This window comes from Pomacea canaliculata, linkage group LG2, assembly GCF_003073045.1.
Source record: "Pomacea canaliculata isolate SZHN2017 linkage group LG2, ASM307304v1, whole genome shotgun sequence".
Lineage (NCBI taxonomy): Eukaryota > Metazoa > Mollusca > Gastropoda > Architaenioglossa > Ampullariidae > Pomacea > Pomacea canaliculata.
In genome coordinates, this window is record NC_037591.1 from 42,045,556 (window position 1) to 42,065,326 (window position 19,771).

At 45.9% G+C, this 19,771-nt stretch overlaps 1 protein-coding gene across 1 annotated transcript; it reads left to right on the top strand.

Annotated features, from left to right (window-relative positions):
- The first annotated feature begins 350 nt into the window (after positions 1-350).
- Positions 351-18,774, top strand: LOC112557806 (homeobox protein MOX-2-like). The gene is made up of 3 exons (XM_025227859.1): positions 351-1,916; positions 12,857-13,026; positions 15,511-18,774. The coding sequence occupies exons 1-3, from the start codon at positions 1,499-1,501 to the stop codon at positions 15,682-15,684; spliced, it is 762 nt and encodes a 253-aa protein (XP_025083644.1). The 5' UTR covers positions 351-1,498; the 3' UTR covers positions 15,685-18,774.
- The last annotated feature ends 997 nt before the right edge of the window (positions 18,775-19,771 follow it).

The window sequence follows — 19,771 nt, forward strand, 5'->3', positions numbered from 1 at the left end:
AGCAACTGTGTTTGTACATGTGTGTGTGTGAGAGATGAACATGATTGTGTTCTCCAGATTACACAACCATGCTTGTTGCATCACCTCACTCACAAATATTTGATGTTTTAAATTCTGTTTTTTTTATTTCCATCTTCGATGCTCTGGTAGTCTTTGTCGTAGACTTCGTACACATTAAGTCAAGCACGTAAAGAAATAAAACAACAAAGAAGTTTGGAAAGGAAGGAAGGTAGATATGGATGGTGTCGTCCACTGAGCAGCCAGAAGAACGATAACTGGACTTCCTCTGATTGAACAACTCAAAGCTCGATCGGCTAACTCTAACACACTTAGTCGATAGGGACCTGTATGTGTGTGCGCGAGTCTGCACAGCAAACATGAGAACATTTTTTTTTTTTTTGCAGCTGCTGCTGCTGCAGTTCACAAGAAAGCTGAAGACTCGATGCCTTTTGCTCCCTGCGCTTTGAAGTGTTGTTCTTTGCTGACCATGGAAGTCTGACCATGGAAGTTACCCATCAGGAAGTCCACATGGAGACTTGCTCACTGTTGATGGCCGTCACAGATGCTGACCAGATCATGAGACATTGTTTGTTGGGGAGGGGGAGTAGGTCTTACACAATACTCAGCCCCCTCACCTAATTGCCTCATCACCGCTGCTTATTTAGACCCTTCCGCTGTAGCCTCTCAAGAGGCGTAGGAAGTTTGTTTCGACGGTATCTGTCCGTCTAGCCGAGGAATACCCTTCCATCATCGCCCTCCCCTCCCCCGCTCGCCATCCACCACCACTCTCCTCCCTCCTCCTGCGCTCGGGGGAAGCCTCTGTGGGCCTGGTAGGGGAGGTAAGCCTGTGCGCGCAGCGGGAGAGAACTCGCTCATCATCATCACGCAGTCACAAGCACATCGGCTGCGGTCCCGCTGCCTCACGCTCTCTCCTTCCCTCTCGACGGGGGCTCCCTCCTCGTGCTCCGCAGGCCTGTCTCCCACCCCAAGGTGTGTCAGGGTAGGAAGCGACGAGCATCATCGACATCGCTTTTCTCGACACGCGTGGTTGGACCACAAGGGAGGAGAGAGAGAGAAAGAGAGAAAGAAAATCAAGAAACTTGCAGTAGGAGTCGCTTCAGTCGGACGTGTGTCACTGAGTCTGGTGCCAGAGAGCAGCAGTTAGCCCTCGTCAGTGCTTCCAGGATTTCTGGCAATCGACGGATGGAGTAATGTTACTTCCCACGGTTCGCCACCTCCCGTCTGGCTGTCGATCTGAAAGGCCTTCACTGGATCTGTAACTTCTGGTCTGTTGGCGCACAGTTGGTGCTGGCGGTCTGAATGTGGTGGCCACGGGGCGCGAAACCTCGCATGGATTGTCGTAGTTGTTGTTGTTATTGTTGGTGTTCTTGCTTGTCACTCACGCAGAGTTGGAGTTTCTAGACACCAGTAGCCGGCGCTGCCTCCACCACTGCTGCTGCTGCTGTTGTTGTCTGTGCTAGCTGCTGGTGGTGTCGTCATGGATGGACTAGAGAGAGCTGGCGGTGTTCGAGGACAGCCGCAGTCGACGACGTCATGCAGCTACGGCATGGGACGCTTCCTGCCGAGGGCCACCCCCTTCGCCGACTGCATGCAGGGAGGGGGAGCGGGCGGGTACCCGTCCTACGCCAGTGACTGGGGGCTGATGCAGGGGATGTACTCGCATCACCTCGGCGTTGACCGCTCGCTCAACGGCTTCCGGACCTCAGCCAGCCACTACTTCCCCGTCACACCCTCCCCCAAGGATCTGGCCTCGCCCTATCCTCCTCAACCCCCTCCACCGCGGACTGGGGGGTACGATTCGATGACAAACGGGACTTACCTGTGTGCATCTTCACCTTCTCCCTCCTCCACGTGTCTGTCGCCAGAACTCGACAAAAAAGAAAACAAACCCAAAGGTAAGACAGCATCATGGCTCCTTTCACCTTTTGTTTATTGTATGCAATAGTGTGGGGGGGGGAGGAGGGGGAGGGGAGAAAGGTGTGGGAAGGGGAGAAGTTCGCTTTAGGCACATTTTTGTGGGTGAAAGCTGTCGGTACTCATTTTATTTCACAGCCGAGAGTTATTGTTCATCAACAGCTTGTCACTTTGACACTGGATGTAATTACCGCAGAAACACAGTTCAGTTGTTTACTGCGGTTGTCAGACATTCACAGGTAAAACCTTTTGATATTACAAGCTACAGAGAAACATGCTAATATTCGCTTATTGTAACAAGTTCACGAAAGGTGGACGAGAGAGGATTAGAGAGTATTCAGACTCATGAAGTACATGTTCTCTATATTCTCTCATGTCTCTAAGTCTTTGCTGACTAAAAAGTGAGTGCTGCCATGTTTCTGCTGGTTTCGGTCAACGTTGATACGGTTCCTAAAAGGTTCAGCATCACACACTTTTAAACAATATTCTGTATAATGTCTGCCTTGGTTTTTTGTTGATTTTAACACAAGGAATTTGTTTGGGCCGGATTTTTGTTTATCCTGTTCGCTTGACCGTCAACACACACACAAACACAGAGGCGCACGCAGACATCTATTCTTTCTCTCACTTCCATTCAACCTTTGTCGAGTGGTCACAATCTACCCAGACTGAACATTTAATATTTTAATTAGCCAATAGTTTTCTGTAAAAAATTAAATTACAATTATCAGGAAAACTGTTCTTCACCCTGGAATAGCTCCATTGTAATCTGTGCTTCAACTAAATCTTTAAACAGTTTTTAAAGAACAACCCGTTAATTTTACTTTGATTTAATATTGTTACCGGACTTTGAACAATTGTTTTGTAGGGGCAATAGGGGAGGAAGCCTTTGTGTTCTCTCAGTCACCACCCCCCCCCTCCAAAAAAAAAAAATCCACCAAAGCGAAAGCAAAGTAAAAAAATCCTGACCCTGCTCCCCGCCCCTGTTTCTGTTGAAAAACAAAACAAACCAAAAAGCAAAAAACAAAATTAATAAAACGCAGAAAAGTGGTCGAGAAACAGGAAGAAACATTTTGCAGTCTAGATTTTCCTTCAAGGGTTCCTTTGTAAAAAAAGAAAGAAAAACGCGATTTTCTTACTTCTCCAGAACATTTCCCGGATCCGCCCACACCTCTTGGGGTTGAAACACTGGAAGAAGATTCTCTCATTTATTTCAGCACTGCCATAGTTTTTACCATATCCTGTCTAGGATCATATATTTTCATTTGTTTACAGAACATTCTGCACCGTTTTCCTGCTGTTTTGTAAGCTACAATATGCGGGATATCCATCCACCCGGATGTTAGCATAAAGTGTATTCTTCCCTTCATATTCTTGCCATCATCCTAGAAACTTCAAGTGGATGGGTTTTGTGTAACAGAAAAATTGTGAGATGCACAATTCTGTTCACACACACACTTTTCTTCATATACAACAACATAAGAAAGCTCGTGGTTGTAGCAATACGAGGATTCCTAGCAGCAGCAGCTGGAAATGTCACAATCCACGCGCGAGGCGGCCACCGATCCTCCAGCAACAACGACAAAAATGTCGACCCGGAAATGATGCAAAGGCGGCGATAACAGCTACAACCCATGTTTACAGCTTTCTTGAAACAAGACCATTTTTTTAAACTAGAGGAATTTTATTTTTTCATAGTCACAGCATCCCACGCTCGTTAAGCGACAAACGTGTCCTTCGTAGTCAGTCACAACTGGAGGGAGGGAGTAGACAACTCGTCCCAAACACTGAAAAATGTTGCTGGCAACTTCCGCTGAAGGTAGCCTCGGAAACAATTCCTGTCGTGTATGTACAGACCAGGTGGTGGTTTCTAACATCAGATGAGCTGTTTGTCCTCACAGCAGATTTGAAAAAACAAAATCATAAATACATCTGTATTTTAATTCATCATATACATGTGAAGGTCTCAACCCAGCAATGTACGGATGTTACCAGTCTGGTGACTTCGGTACAGATACAGGGGATGGGTACTTTTCATCGCTTGCACCCGTCAGCTACACTTGTGTTAAGCTGCGACGACAGTAACAGATTATGAAGCCAAAGAGAAATTTCAAATAAATACCCCACTTCCTACCCACCCACCCACACACACACAAATCAACACCGCGGCTTGCCCCATCCCACTGGTCCCATCCACACATCATCATCCCCATGGTCTGGAGCCTTTGCGGCAGAAACAATTTATTTAAATGAATTTTCTTGAATCGTGATTTTTCACAACCCAGTTTAAAGATTAAAAAGAGTGGAACAGTAGCGGCCCTGAAGTAATAAGAGAAAACCGTGACGAGAACAAACAGTTGCGGGATGAACCGTCCACTTGTTACCCCGGGAGCAATGAAGGTACCACGTGCAAAACAGGAGAGAATGGAAGTGAAAACCATTTTGATGCTAAACATAATTTTATGGGTAATCATCCAAAATAGTTTCGAACAATTACTAAAAAAATCATTCAAAGGGGAATGGATTATTTGAAATCGAACCACCCGCATTTACTCTGTGATTGAGAAAGAAATCCTGGATCGTCAAGAGTTAATGGCGACTGGTTGTAGGTGTGAGCAGACGAGGGAGTGCATTGTACTCACAGACTTACAGATCATAGAAGTCTGTGGCTGTACTCCATCCACACACACACACGCACACAGAACAACGTGCGTCAGGCGGAGGAAGAGCGGAGGTACCCGGTGTCTAGCTTAGCTTTGGTCCCTAGCAACGGCGCCCGCGGGTATCGCGTTACACACACCCACAGGAACAAGGGATGCGGGGAAAGTGGGGGAAGGAGGCGAATTTTTGTCAGAAACCGGTTTTAGAGGGGAGAGGATGGTACCTACTGATGTTATAGGCCTTTTTGGTGGTGGTGGTGGTGGCGGCGGTAAAGAGCTGTATTAGTTTCTTGTAACATCAGAGCTCCAGTCTACAAGTAATGTTCATGATTATTATTATTACTGCATGAAAGATACTCAGGACACAGACTTTATAGTCAACAGAAATTAATTATCAACATCACAGAGCGCACTGACTACACAGCTTGCGTTTCTTCCATCTTGTTCTTGATGCTCACACGATGATGAGTGAACTTGACGACTTGGACTTGGCTGTCATGTCTCCAAGACTCGTTTCTTTAGTCCAAACACCAAAGCAAAGCTGCTAACTATCGCGGCTCACCCTCGTGGTTGAGTCTGGCATCTTAGTGTGTGTGTGTGTGCGCGCGCGTGTGTGTGCGCGTGTGTGCGCTCGAAAGATGCACGTGAGAGAACACAGATGAGAGCGACTGATATCCCAGCCTCCCCCAAAAAACATGGCGGTTCATTCTCGACTCAAAGGGGCACGACTCACCATCGCTCGTGAAAGCTCCACAAAAAGACTCGTTTTATGCCAGCAAATGTTGGGGAGGAATCAGACAGCACGCCAGTTTGTCTCGGCCGAGTTCAGACAGAGCAGAGGTCTCGTACCTACCGCATTGACAGAGAGGGATAGGTTAGGAGCGAAAAAAAAGCTTCTGGCAGTTGTAGCATGGTTACAGGCTGCAGCCACAACCCGGGATGTGGCATAAAGTGCACACAGTAAAAAACAAACAAACAAACAAACAAAAACTTGCGGACGAGTCGTTAGGTAGGGTACTGATGTAGAGTACTGCTCCTCATAAACTTGAAAACTCTGTTCTGGGCCAGAATAATTTCCAGCCTGTACCCCGGTCGGTACCCGTATTACTCTGCACGCAGGCGGTCGTCATGGACACCAGAGACCCAACGGCCACAGTTCTGTTGTTGGATGCTCCATGCTTACGTCCTTCTGTAATGTCCTCGCTAACTGAAATCACTGGTTGTATGGGGTGCAGATGGAATTATTGTCTGTTATCTCAGCCACAGCGGGATGACCAGGCTCATGAATTTCTCCTTCTGTCTTTCTTTTTGTTTTGTCTTAATATGTCCGGCCACGCGCGCGCTCGCACACACTGGACACTCGATGATGTGCCCCACCACTGACCGCCTCCACAATAACAATAATCGTATTGTAGTCGTTACATCTTGTCGGATGCTTGTTCGTCTCGATCCCCAGGCCCGTGGTGGCCATCCCGGCAGTTGCAGCTCAGCACCGCCATGTCAGTCACGTGACGTGTTCCGTTAGCGTGCGAGATGTGCGCGTGTGACAGCGGCATGCAGCGGGTCTGATTTACGCCCGCGAGACGGCGAAGAAAATAGGTTACAGGTAATTTCCTACCTCGCCTCTCTTGTTTTCCAGGTGTGTCCGCATCTCGTCTTCAAAACCCGTCTGTTCCAGGGATGTCGCAGTTGCCAGTAAAGTTCACGTGGTAGTTACATCACAGCTAAACCCCTCCAACCCCAACCCCCAACCCCACAACATACCTTCTCCACCTGGCCAGTTACACCTGGCAGATGACTTGCTGATTGCTTTGATATTCTATTGCATTGCTGCTTTTTCTTTCGTGGATCACTTTGATATTTCCTCTGACCTCAGGGTTATACTCAAAACACCTGTCATTGCCGCTCATCCACAAGCAGAAATATTTAGTCTTCATTGTAAAGTTCAAACACTTCTTAATTTTAAAAAAGTGTTCACTCACAGCCCGTTGGTTCAGAGCAGGTGTCTGGGGCAGGCTGGGGCATGTGTGCACACCGTGCGTGCTCAGACAATAACGCATGAAGGGTGCCATCGCTAAATAGCTTGGCACGGTGAGCCATTCCTATTCGTGCTTGAAGACCGATATCGACTTTCTGATCGACGTGGTTATCGCGATGACCTCTATGTTTGGAGATTTTTGTCAGATTGTTCTCTTGCTGTCCCCATTAACCCTCCTTGCGCATGGAACATCATCCAGTCTGTTCCACTCCACTTCACTCCCCTTGCCAGTTATCTCCCCGCGGTTGTAGTGGTGTTGTACGAGAAGCCAGCACTCGATTACCCCACCCTGTTCCTCCCACGTGCTCCGCGTCTGTGAAAGCGTTTAACTGGCCAGTAATTAGTTCTCTCACACCTGGGGTGGACAGCCATCAAGCGGCGATCACACTTCCATTGATGCGTATCAGTGAGCGGGCCTCGCCACGCTCCGCTACCCGCCGGCCAGTAGTGCGGAGGAGCCGGGTGGGCAGTCCTGGAGCATGCTGGGAGGTCCAGCGGCCAGGTGTCAGTGGGAGGGAGAGCACCAGCTGTTGCCTCGTCAAGAAGCGAGGAGGGAGCCTAACCAGGTGTCGCCGCATCACCTGGCGTTCCGGTCTGAAGACACTGTTGTCATGGTAGCCGACTGACGTTCTGTACGTTGTATGACTACTGCTGATGGTCTTCGGAACTGAATAATTTTACTCTAAATGTTGACCAAGGGTAACGACTTCCCCAAGCTTCATAACTCCGGCCTCAAGGGTTCATTCAGTGCAAGGACTTGTTTTGATGATGATGACAGCAATCTTGTATCGTTCGTTCAATGACAGACTAGTTTTGCCGTTTCTCGAAAAAGCAGCAACCTAGTTTGAAATAACCTCAATGACAGAGGTAATATCTATTTTAAAAATCTAAACGAAAGGAATCATTTTAGAATCAGATTGACAGCACAAAAAAAACAAAAAAAAACAAAAAAAAACATGCTGAAAAATAAAAAGTTCCCATACTCCATTGGAAACAATTAGCAATAAGCTGCGTAATGAACTTTATATCTACATACCTTGCTTTTACTCTAAATTTACAAAAATAACAAAATCTGACAAATTAAAACATAAAAGTTTGAAAATCTTGTTCAGACTTCTACTGATTAATTTTTGGGGATTTTGAGAACTAATTATTTATGATTTAAGTTAGTCTTAGAATAGTCTTGTAGTTCTATAAATGTTTCACTGTACTCATATGGATCTGTCAGTGCACTGGCTCGCTAAGCGGGTAGACGGCGCCCCACCCTGACCAATACCCGGGCTCGCTAAGCGGGTAGAAGCGACGGATGCTGACGGTTGACGCCGACTGTTGCGCAACGCCGCCTGGCGACGTAGGCTGCGCGCGGCAAGGCCCGTCACTCTCGTCGCCAGATAGAGTCTGCAGGTTGGCAGGCGGGCTGTCACGCCCGGCCGCGGGCTATGCGATGAGTATGCACGATAAGGCCGCGCGCCTGACGCACGTGCGCTCGTTAACGCGCCCAATGTTTCCTTTCACCCCACCCCAGGAACCCTAGCACCCCTAGCCACCCACAACCACCCCACCACCCCAGCCACCACCAGCCCCACCCCGCGTACCGCGGTAGCGAAGATGAGGTTTGGCTACGGAGAACCCTCCAGTGAGGAACCGAGTTGTGGTACAGACATCACACTGAGCAGCTCAAACAGCGTTTGTCTGTTTGACCCAGCTAGCCACTCACTATTTACCATGTCTGTTGGTATTTATTGTCCATCCCCACCACCTCACAATCACGTGCGGAGGATTCAGTAGCATTTTACTTTTTATATGAAATATTTCTTGATCTTGTAAACCCGCATCGCATACGTCGTTCATCTGGTCATTCATTATTTTACTCACCTTTGACGGCAGCAGTAACCTTACAGGTAGGATCAAAGGTCGCGGGTTCAAAACTCTAGTCCGGTACAATTTTTCGGTCCACCTCGCCTGAGTTCGTGACTGGACGCGAAACAGCTGATGTGTTTGTGTTTTCAAAGCATATTTGGAATTTGTTTTCATGTCCATACATATTGATAGACAGATGGTGTTTGTGTGTTCGCTCAGTATTTTAGGAATTTGAATTATCCCAGGTCGTGCCTTACCGTTCTTTCTAATTTTCCGCAAGAGTTTATCAGTGTTCACATGTTAAGGCAATCTCAAGCAAAAAAAAAAAAAAAAAAACAAATAAATTTTTTTTTTAAATAAAAAAGAAAAACAAAAATAAAAAGTCTTAAAGCAATCTCAAACAAAAAAACAAACAAACAAAACAAAGAAATAAAAACAAACAAAATCCTATAAACTCGCAATCCGTTGGCATGACAACATCCCGTTTCACTCTCCTGTTTGAATCGTGGGCAAGCTTTTGGGTACAGGGTCCATCCATTAGTTTCTGGTGAGTGGTGTGAACTGTCAAAAACATTCTACAGTGTTCTCGGGTTCTCAATGTGTGTGTGTTCCCGCTCTCACAGGAGACAGTGCACGGGTGTGACTCTGTGTGTGTGTGTTCTCACTCACAGGAGACAGCACACGGGTGTGACTGTGTGTGTGTGTCTGTGTGTCTGTCTGTGTGTTCTCTCTCACTCACAGGAGACAGTACACGGGGTGTGACTGCGACAGTGTGAGATGCTTCAGCTGAAGCCGCCTCAGTGCAGTTGTTGCAAGGGGAGTAATTCTCACACTTGCCTCCCCTCTATAAGTTTCTGGTGGAAGGACATGGCATCCCAAACTTTCAATTCCTTCCGCTTTTTCACTGCGAGAGTTGAAGGAAGCAGGTCTGGTAAGCAGCGCTATCGAATGTTTAAAAACACACAAGTGGGCGCTGACGGTTCTGCCCAAGTCCTCGCCATCCAGCTAGGGGGAGGGGGAGTGAGGGGCTTGCAGGAAGCCAAGCAAGTTTCCTCCCTTTGAAGCGCGTTTTGCTTTTCCAAGCATGGAGGACACCGTGACCCAAAGAATCCTCTCCTCCCTCGTCTTTGGAGGTCTTTGAAGTCACCGATTTGAACAGATGGTGAGTCCATCCGTCCAGTTCCCTCCACCCCAACCGTCTCCTACAGTCCCTCCTTCCCCAAAATTCTCTCGTTCTCTCCTGCACATCAAACGACTCGGTGCCGGTGACTGCGCCGCGCGGATGTTGTCACCTGCCAGGGCGGGTCACAGAGTGGAGTAGGGAGGACAGTTGTCACAGGGCATCAAGCACTCGTCACAGACAAGCGAGATCCTCCCAGCCCCTTCCCCCCCCTTTTTGTCCAACTGCGTGCACCACTGTATTTAGGCGCGCGAGACACACGCACAAACACATGTATACAAACACACACACACACCAGTGCAATCCACTTATAAAACCTCTCAGAAATCAAATGTAAGTGTGATTAACCAGCGCCTAATAGCGGATCACCCATCTCCGGTAGGTGGCGTTACTCTTTTTCATTCAGTTCTGTCTATGTGTCTATATTTTGTACCAAACCGCCTCGAATTGGGAAGTTCGATCAACTGAACCCACATTGGCAATAAGTATAGCAGAAATAAATGCAATACAATATTACATAGAAAATAAATACAAAAGTAATGAATACCAAACATACACTTATACAATATAAATGTGAGATAATAAGCAAATGCAGGTTGATAATCATTAAAAACCTAGAAGTTTGACAGGAATGTTTACAGGTTCCCGCCTTTCTCTTCTCAAGTGGCGATCGTTGCGGTGCAGCGTGAGTATTGAGTCCCAGATACTTGACTCACAGCTTGAGCACAATGGCCACCCGCTACAGAGTCTCTTCAAACAACAATAGTGAATATAATTCTTCCACAACTTCCACACGTTGATGAACTAACTTTTAATTTCCTACGCCACTGGAGGCCGCCGCTGTGCGAGTTTAAACGTTGTCCAATCAGAAGGCCTCCCTTTCATGACGTCACGAGAAATCAGATCCTGGCCTCCAGAGTTCGTATCTTGCGAGTTGTTCACTCATGTTTGGGGAATTAATATATTTTGATGAAAAATATTGATCTGAAAATGATTTTTCACTCGCGATAGTTTATAATATAGATAATCATTCTCCTTTTTAAATTCCAAGTCCATGATTTTTCTTCCACAAGTAATGATGAATAGACAGGCGAAGATTTTTTTCAGAAACAATTTTCGTCATGTGATCAAACAGCCACCCGTCGTATGTACAAATGATGCACGTGCTGCCATTTCAGTGTGTATAGTCTCGGGGTGTTTCACGTGTACCTTATAACTAGAATTTTGTAACAATATTTTCGTGTTGATACATTTTCTGTTTCCTTAATTTTTTAATACACTTATCTCGAATAATTCATATAATAAAATAATAATAATAATAATAATAATAATAATAATAATAATAATAAACAACTCAAACTTTGTAAAGTGCAAACCCACACTCCTAAGGAGCAAGCTCATAGCGCTTAAGAACAAGAACAAGACATGGGGAACATATGAGGGACAGAACAACAAGCAAACAGCATATGAATGACGGAAGGATAAACAACAATACTGATGACGAAGGAAAGAAAAATATAAAAACCAAGTAACAAGGACACATCCAAGTAACAAGGGCACATTAAATAGTATATCTAGTTTCTATCATTTTCCTAAAGAAGTTGTTGCTGGTTTTTTTCTTCTTCATCACCATCTTCTGTTGCTATTATTATTATTCTCGTTCTCTTATATTCAAAAAGCTATTAACGGAATTCCTCAAGTTTCGTATCGATGTAATCTCCAGTTTCTCCCATGTTTATCACCTACCCGTGTAGTGGCTGTAATTGTGTAAATTGTCTTTTTGTCTTTTTAACATAGATGGCATTTGCCCGGCCTTTTAAAATTCTGTTCCAGAGTAAAGTTGATATATATTGCAATTTTTCTGTTTACGTACAGAGTTTCAAAACATTATTTTAAAATTCCGAGCCTTCGTGCTCCTGTCTTAGCCACAACACTCACATCTGCACTTGGAATTTTAAAATAAAATGACCGTTGTTTTTCCTCCCATGCAGACGGCAGAGTGTACTCAAACCTAATCTGTTTGTTTGTTTTTTACATCGCAAAAACACGCCTTTCTCACGGGATCTCGTCGCCTGAAGCGTGTTTGTTTTCAGATCACGTCGACCTCGAAACAGACGTGAGGCTGCAGCTACGTCTCTACCACGTCTTGGGCCTCACTGTACGTGTTATGACGTGTCACGTGGTCTGTCATGTCACTGTATGTGACGTGTCACGCGGTCTGTCATGCCACTGTACGTGACGTGTCACGTGGTCTGTCATGTCACTGTACGTGCCGTGACGGTGTCACGTAGTCTGTCATGTCACTGTACGTGCCGTGACGTGTCACGTGGTCTGTCATGTCACTCTATGTGCCGTGACGGTGTCACGTGGTCTGTCATGTCATAGGAAGGCGCCATTGTAATCTCACATGTTTGTTCGTTTCAGTCGTCGACAATCATTTCTTCAACTTTTTTCACATACATGTAATTAGTTCTGCAAGAAAAATTTTGATTTCAGTAACCTTACAGGTGGAATTAAAGGTCGCGGGTTCAAAACTCGAGTCCGACCTGATTTTTAATATTTTATATTTCTTTCTCTTTCAGTAGATCACCGAAGGAATTTGTTAAATTTGCGACATTTTTATAGTTTTGTCACAAACCTTACTGCTAGGATCCGAAGAGCGGCGTTCTCTTTTCGTTATTTGAAATAAATTAATTTTAGAAATAAAACAAGATAACACCATCGTTAAGCGCTGTCTTAACTGAGTGATCTTTCCCTTTCTAGATGTGGTTTAGGTTCGTTCGAACTGGTTTCATGATGATCGGCGATCTAAGTTCCGTCTCTTTGCCCGAACCAGGTCCTGGCGGCCTCCACTCGCAAGAAAAATGTGACAGATGTCTTGAGCTCGGCTTTTGTCTCACTTTAGCGATGAAAGAAAAAATATTGTGGCAAAGGTGACTCGGCTACAGGTGTTGTGGTGACGACACGAGTGCGTGTGCGTGTGTTTGTGTGTTTGTGTGTACGCGCATGCGCTCTTGCTATTGCCACACATACTTGTCGCTGTTGTGTTCTGTTGACGTCCAACGTGTTGCTGATGTTCTCCAACTGTCGAGCTATGCCCGCCTTAGGTTTTGATGGTCGAGATGATTGCTTGATTGCAAACATGTCCATGTTGACCTTTCTCTTGTCTGACCCCGTCCTCAGATGTCCCTGACCCCTACAAGCTGGACCTGAGCGCCAAGCCCCGCAAGGAGCGGACGGCCTTCACCAAGCATCAGATCACGGAGCTGGAGAAGGAGTTCGCGCTGCACAACTACCTGACACGACTGCGGCGCTACGAGCTGGCCGTGGCCCTCGACCTCACCGAGCGACAGGTGAGTCACTCCAGGTAGACCACACAGTCCTCACCTGTCAGAAGCACTGGGGCGAGTCAGGATACCCTCACAAAAGTCAACCCCGCCATAAAGTTCTCAGTCAGAAAGAACAGGACAAGACCTGGCAGAATTTAAACATCCTACAATCAGAGCTCTTAAAGTTTTAAAAGTCTTTTGCTGGAAAAGTCCATGTTGGTGACAGCCGAGGTCTGTCCACCATGCTAAAGAGAATCGATGGGTTACACTCTGTAAATAATATTGTATCAGCTACAAAAGTCTGTCTCTTGTTTTTTCTGTTTCTCTTTTCTTTGCGAACTGCTGTTCTGCCATCATTATCAAAATATATTTGGTTCTCCATTGCCCCACGCGGTTTAAAATTTAACTTTTTTAAACTTTTGACCTTCTACCAGAGTTGTCATTCATCTACTTGAACCACAAAGAAATAGGCTCTACATGTCCATAAAATGGAAAAAATTAATATGAACGGTGTTAGTCATGATTGCAGAAAAAGTTGATGGAAAAATGTGTAAAAATTTGTGAGCAGAAGAAACTATTAACTCGAGAATTAAAAATTATAGCCTTGCTTTTTGGAATAGTTATCTAGCAGCAGAATATTCAATTAAGGAGTAAAAGAGAGTGATAAGGTGGTGATGGCGCTTATCATTCCGCCGCAAGTAGTCCCACGAGAAAAAATAATCAACAAAGTTTTAAGTGAAATATTGGAAAAAATTTCTAAAAGTGTTGCTGTCGAGGTAGAACGAGGGAAAAAATACAGGTGAGAGAAACTTCAGCAAGTTACAGGGACTTGGTGTGTGTGAGAGTGAGTGTGTGTATGTGTGTGGTGGTGTGTGTGAGTCTGTGTATGTGTGAGTCCGTGTGAGTGTGTATGTGTGTGTATGTGTGTGAGTGTCTGTCTGTGTGTGTAGGGGAGGGGAGTCTCCTTCAGCTTACGTCACTGCTGCAGACAGGTGCAGGCTGGGAGGACTGATGGGAAGCGGGTCGTTGAGTCTGCTGCAACATCTGTTGTGTCCGTCTTTACTCTTCTGTTCTCCATTTATCTGTCCTTCCTTTGATTTCTGACAGGAGGAGATTGGGCAAGACAGCCGAGACAAGGAACGATTATTCATTTAGTACAACATCGTCGTCTTCGTCGTGAATTTCGCCGCTCGTAAAGCGAGATTACAGATTTCTGGGAGGTGGTGAGGTGGGTGGGGGACTGGAGTGTTGGAGAGAGTGTTCTCCCCGAGGAGACAGGCTATCAGACCCTAGTCTTGTGATAGAAGGAAGAATACAGCAGGACACAGGGAGGTCAATGTGACTGCAAGTGTGTGTTGTCAACAGAATAAAAAGCAAATTGTGTACAGCAATGTCAGAAAGTCAGCAAAACTAAAGAAGTCAGTTTAATCGTAGTCCTGGTGTCACGTGCTCTAGGGAGGAAGGATGAAGGGTCCAGGGTCGACGGTTTCTGAGTGCATCCTCTTACATTTCAAACAAAAGCTTATATATACATTTTTTAACTGTTTCCGTGAGTCAAAGGAGTAAAGACATAAAAGCACAAACACTTTAGAGTGGAGACTGTTGAACACATGCTCAAGATGGTGTCAACATGAATATAAGGGAGACAAGCTGTAGAGAGAGAGAGCGGCGAAGTGTGTGTGTGTGTGAAGGAGAGAGAGAACAAATGAGTAGTGGACTGTGTGTAGAAGTAGTTCTAACAGGAAAAGCTGTGTTGTAATGCAAGTTTACAAGATTCAATTGTGGGCAAATGGCGGATAGGAAACGGAAATGAGTTTCACTGCTTTGCTGCACCGCAGCTAAAAATAGCCGGTGACGTGTCGTTATTTTTAGGGTGACAGGCGACAGAGTGCGCAGGTCAGAGGACAACGGAGGGTTCTGGTTGGGATGTGGGGGGAAACAAGCAGGACAAGTATCTTCAAAGAAATTAAAGCACAGCGCAGACAACGTGCATTGAATGTACGAACGGACGGACAGTGAAGAGAACGAAGGAGAGGAGTGACACGGACCCGCCTTTGTTTTTGTTTTTGTTTTTTTCCTCTTTGAGTATCAGGCGTGCAGCAGAGAGAACTCTGTACTTTCTTAAGTTTGTAGAGACCATATGAGGGACAGCCTGAGACCAAGGAATTACAGAAGTCAAGTCTTGGTAGAATGAATACACAGACCAGACTGTCAGTCTTTTGTTGACAAATAACGAGGCGGATGGCACGGAGCTCGTAGATGATGATGATGTGTACAGTTGAATATTTATGTTGCTTTATTTTCTTTAGTCCTGCCTTAGAAATGTTGTGGAAATTAAAGTTAAAAGTGTATAAGTCATTTTTTAAAACATTTTGGCCTAATTATAATTGATTGATATTTGATTTCTATATTTAGGACAAGGCCTAAGCAAATCTTACACGGTGATGTAGGTAGTTGAACTGATTACATTGATTGATTGATTGATTACATTGTAACCCTGTGTTACAGGTAAAGGTGTGGTTCCAGAACCGGCGGATGAAGTGGAAGCGGGTCAAGGGCACTAAGCTGGTCAAGGACAAGGTGGACGGGCAGTTGAAGCCCATCATGGCCGACAACGTCACCTCCACCAACCCCTCCCTCCCAGACATCGTCGACTCGGAATCCCAGGATGCCTGCTGCTGACACGTGACCACCCGCGAACCCTCGAACACCTTCTTCCTCTCTACGTCACAGGTCACATGATCATGTGGGAGATTTTGCTCAATAAGCAGCTCTGACCGGGGACAGCTAAGACTTCCAGAATGCCAACGGTTTTTCTAGCAATGATTCTTGTCAGCCAAGTGCCTTTGACTAGGACGTGGCAGTGGACAGACCCTGTAGTGCCAGACATGTCTCATCTTACCTGATGTTTGTGTCACACACCTGTCTCTTGAATACTTCCGTCCTCAGTTGGTCCCGATGTTCCGTTGGCTCTAGACGGGTCGGCAGTTGAACATGTGACTGGTGCCAGAAGTTTGGGCAACAAGACTGATCCCAGAGTTTTGGCCGAACCTCTTGATTCCCGATTTGAGGTTCAACCTTCTTGCCACCAAGACTGTTGCCATCAGGGTGGACGAAGAATGTGGCCAACCCAGCTGCCATCAGGGTGGACGAAGAAGAAGCCTGGCTACATCCTGGTGGTTGGTGTGGCGACGTGCAAGGAGTCGATGGTGTGGATACTGCCGGCGTGTCATGGATGTCGATGTTGTCCACAGGACTCGGGTGCCTTTGTATGTGTGTAAGCGCGTGTGTGACAAGGTTGCTTGCCAAGCTGCTTCAAACACACTTTGTGAACTGACACCCTCCTGATGTCACCGCTGACGCTGGCTGCCAATGACACTTTGTGTCCTAAGTTAAAATGTCAAAGGTTTCGTGTTACCGCTGGCACCTGTATGTCAGTGACAAAGTGTCATGTACAGACTGCACGCCAGCAGCCGCAGTTCAGTGTCATAGCGTCACGTGACAGAACTAAGCCAGACAGTTACATGGCAGTGACACTGTGTCCAGTATGACAGTCGGGAGGTAGAAGTGAATGACTCTAAGATTCTGGTGTTCGTCGCTCAAATTAGTGTTTGTGTCATTAGCTTAGTGAATGAATGTCGTGACATGCCGCTGCATGCGGTGGTGGTGGTCACGATGGTGAGTGTCGTGACATGCTGGTGTCACAAGGTGAATGTAGTGTCACACTGGTGAATGTCGTGACATCTTTTTGTCAGAAGGTAAATGTCGTGTGACACTGGTGAGTGTCGTGACATGCTGGTGTCACACAGGTGAGTGTCGTGACATCCTGTTGTCACAAGGTAAGTGTCGTGACATGCTGATAGGGTTGTCGCCTAAATGGAAGAGTAAATATTTTTTTCCCCACCGGACTATTTCGGGGTGGGAGGACTGGTGGCTTGTAAGATTACCTGATACTTCACAGACGTTAGATGCTGCAGCTGCCGAAGTTGATTATTAGTTGCTAGGACCATGTGACCCAGCCATTTATAGGACACTTAGTTAAAGTCATCCATGTAGCCTGCTTTAACACGTGGACTGTCAACAAAGTGTGAAACTCTTTGTCCTCTGGTTGTGTGTGTGTCTGTGTGTGTATGTGCATCTGTACTCCCCCGAGGGGGGCAGGTTGTTTTGTCTGCTTGTTATTGCAGTAGCCGTTAGACCAACTCGCTCAAATCTCGTTTGTGTGTTTCCCCCTCATCCTGTGTCAGTCGATATAAATGCTACCTTGAATAGACAAGATGGCCATAATGAACTTGTATTTTCTGTTTTTACTTATTCGCACGAAGTTGGCAGACAACTCTTGACTCTCTACAAGGAGCTCTCTCTCTCTCTTTCACCTCCTTTCCCTCTTTTTCTCTTTAAAGAAGTTGCAGTCTGCAACATCAGCTATAAATAATCTCATCTCAAAAATGAGATAAACCTATTTCATCTGATCACCTTTTCAAAACCTTCCCGGCTTAGGTAAGATAAAAGTCTACATTTATAGAACATAGTCCTTAACTTAAAAGGCTGGAATTATAAGTAAATTTGGTGAAATTTTAATTTTCGACTTGACTGAGGACGCAGCCAGTTCCACAGCTCATTGTCGCTATGCCAGGCTTCTTGGTAGCTTCCCGGAACTTGGGGTCTTGCAAGTCTACTTCCAGAACATCCGTGACAAATGCAGTGTTCAGAGGGTCGAATCTTACGACCGTAGTAGCTTTTCGCTCACACTCTGGGAGTTGAAATATCTAATAAACGAATACAAATAATTTCGCTATAATTTTGCAAAAATCTGTAACCGATGAAACTCTTATTTTTAGTTTCTTTTGTCTCCCGTCCTTATTTTTTTTAGTTTATTTTACGATGGAAAGATTTACCAAATAAAACAGCAATGCTCACTAAAAATTCATTTGACTATTTAATCTTTTAAAGATTATAACACTGATGAAGGTCTTGGCACCATAGGTCTGGCCGGTCACACACAGAGTCTATGGTTTAGTGCGTTTGGCTGCAACGCACCACGTGAGTACATGGGTCGACTTGTCTAGTGAACATCTGTGTGTCGACTTGTCTAGTACACATCTGTGTGTCGACTTGTCTAGTGCACGGTGACAAAGCTACTTCTGTGCTTCCGGTTGGGTGGATTAATTTATTCCTTTTTACTCCTCGAGGAGCATAGGGCCGCAAGGTTGGGTGGGAAGGGAAAGAAAAACAGGATCCGTGAGCGAGAGGCGGCGGGTATCAACTGCTGCGCCTACAGTGGACGTCGCCTTGATTTATATTTCGAAACACATCGGAATCCATCTTGCCTTCAGCACCCGCATGCAACTGTATCCACCTCATTATACAAGGAATGCAGACAGAAGGCCGCTAAAACCAGGAGTGTGTGAGTGTGTGTGTGTGAATTCTAGGCAATGGACGACTGAAAGTTGTCGCCCCTGATGCGGTGACGTGCACGGTGTTGTTGGTGGCGTTGCTGACGTTGTACACTGTACTAGCGCTAGTAATACTTGAGTCTCATTACGAGTGTTTACAAGTCTGTAGCAGCGGACACACTACAGTTGTAATGGCGGTGTTACTCTCGCTACTACTGTGACACTTGTATTCTGTTACACTTTCAGTTTCCCAAGCGACTGCTGCACTTATTGTCCAATCATCTTGTTTGTGGTTGTAACACGTGCATCTCTTGTTTATCTGAAGGATAAAAAAATAACAATTAAAACTCTCCCAGATTTTCATTGTTTCTCCTAACCCCGCCTTCTACCTGCCTTTGTGTAGCGTGTTTGTTAGTGTGTGTGTAAGTGTGTGTGTGAGACAACAGACAACTACTTCGCTCAAGCCAGTACACGCCGTTGTCGTCAACTGTTTGTATCATGTAGCACTGGCACACACACAAACAAACACACAAGCACACACGCACCACAAAAAGTTTCAACACAGATTTTCTATTGTGAGAAAGCTTACTAATTAACAAATGGATTGAAAGATAAACACTTGTTGCCCAAATAAATTGCGATAAGCTCTGTGTTCGCATCAAGTAGACATTAAATGACGTGCGGTGTCAGAGTGAGGCTACACAGGTAGGTCAACTACGGGTGCAGTCGATACCCGCTATCCGAATCTGCCTCCCCCCAGAAAATCTGATGACGGGAATCCTGCTTTCCTTTATTCTTCTGGAACTAACTCTTGCCTCGTTCCCACTCCTCTGAAATGAATAAAAGAATAATCGTAAACCAAATCCACTGCAACAAACACAAGTGAAGGCGGTAGTAAACGACAAACAAATCCAATACAAAGGTGAGAAGTAAAAATGTAGAGACCCATTTCTTCCAATTTTCTTCGCCATCAGACTCTAGAATTGTTGTCATAGTTTCTCATCTACGACGTCCTGCCGACGAAAGCCGGTGAAAACAACACCAGGAACGTATCAACAACAACTGGCGTTTGTGCTCGACCTCTTCCTCCCGCAGCCACCTAGCGGTAACCTCGCCACCCAGCCTGATCCCTCAACAGCCCGGTGTTTGTCGTGGGCGATAGGAGGGTCTGTCAGGCATCCGCTGCTTATCTGACTACCTCCATCAGGCTTGCATAAAAGGTATGTGGAGCGAAACGGCAGGAAAAAACATCTCCGCTTTCTGACTGCGGTGTGGCTTTCCCTGGGCGAGTGAGATTGGGGTGGGACTCGACCCACACCACAATAACACGGGGACACCTCGCACGCCACCCCTGTACCCAACCGCAGTCAGGT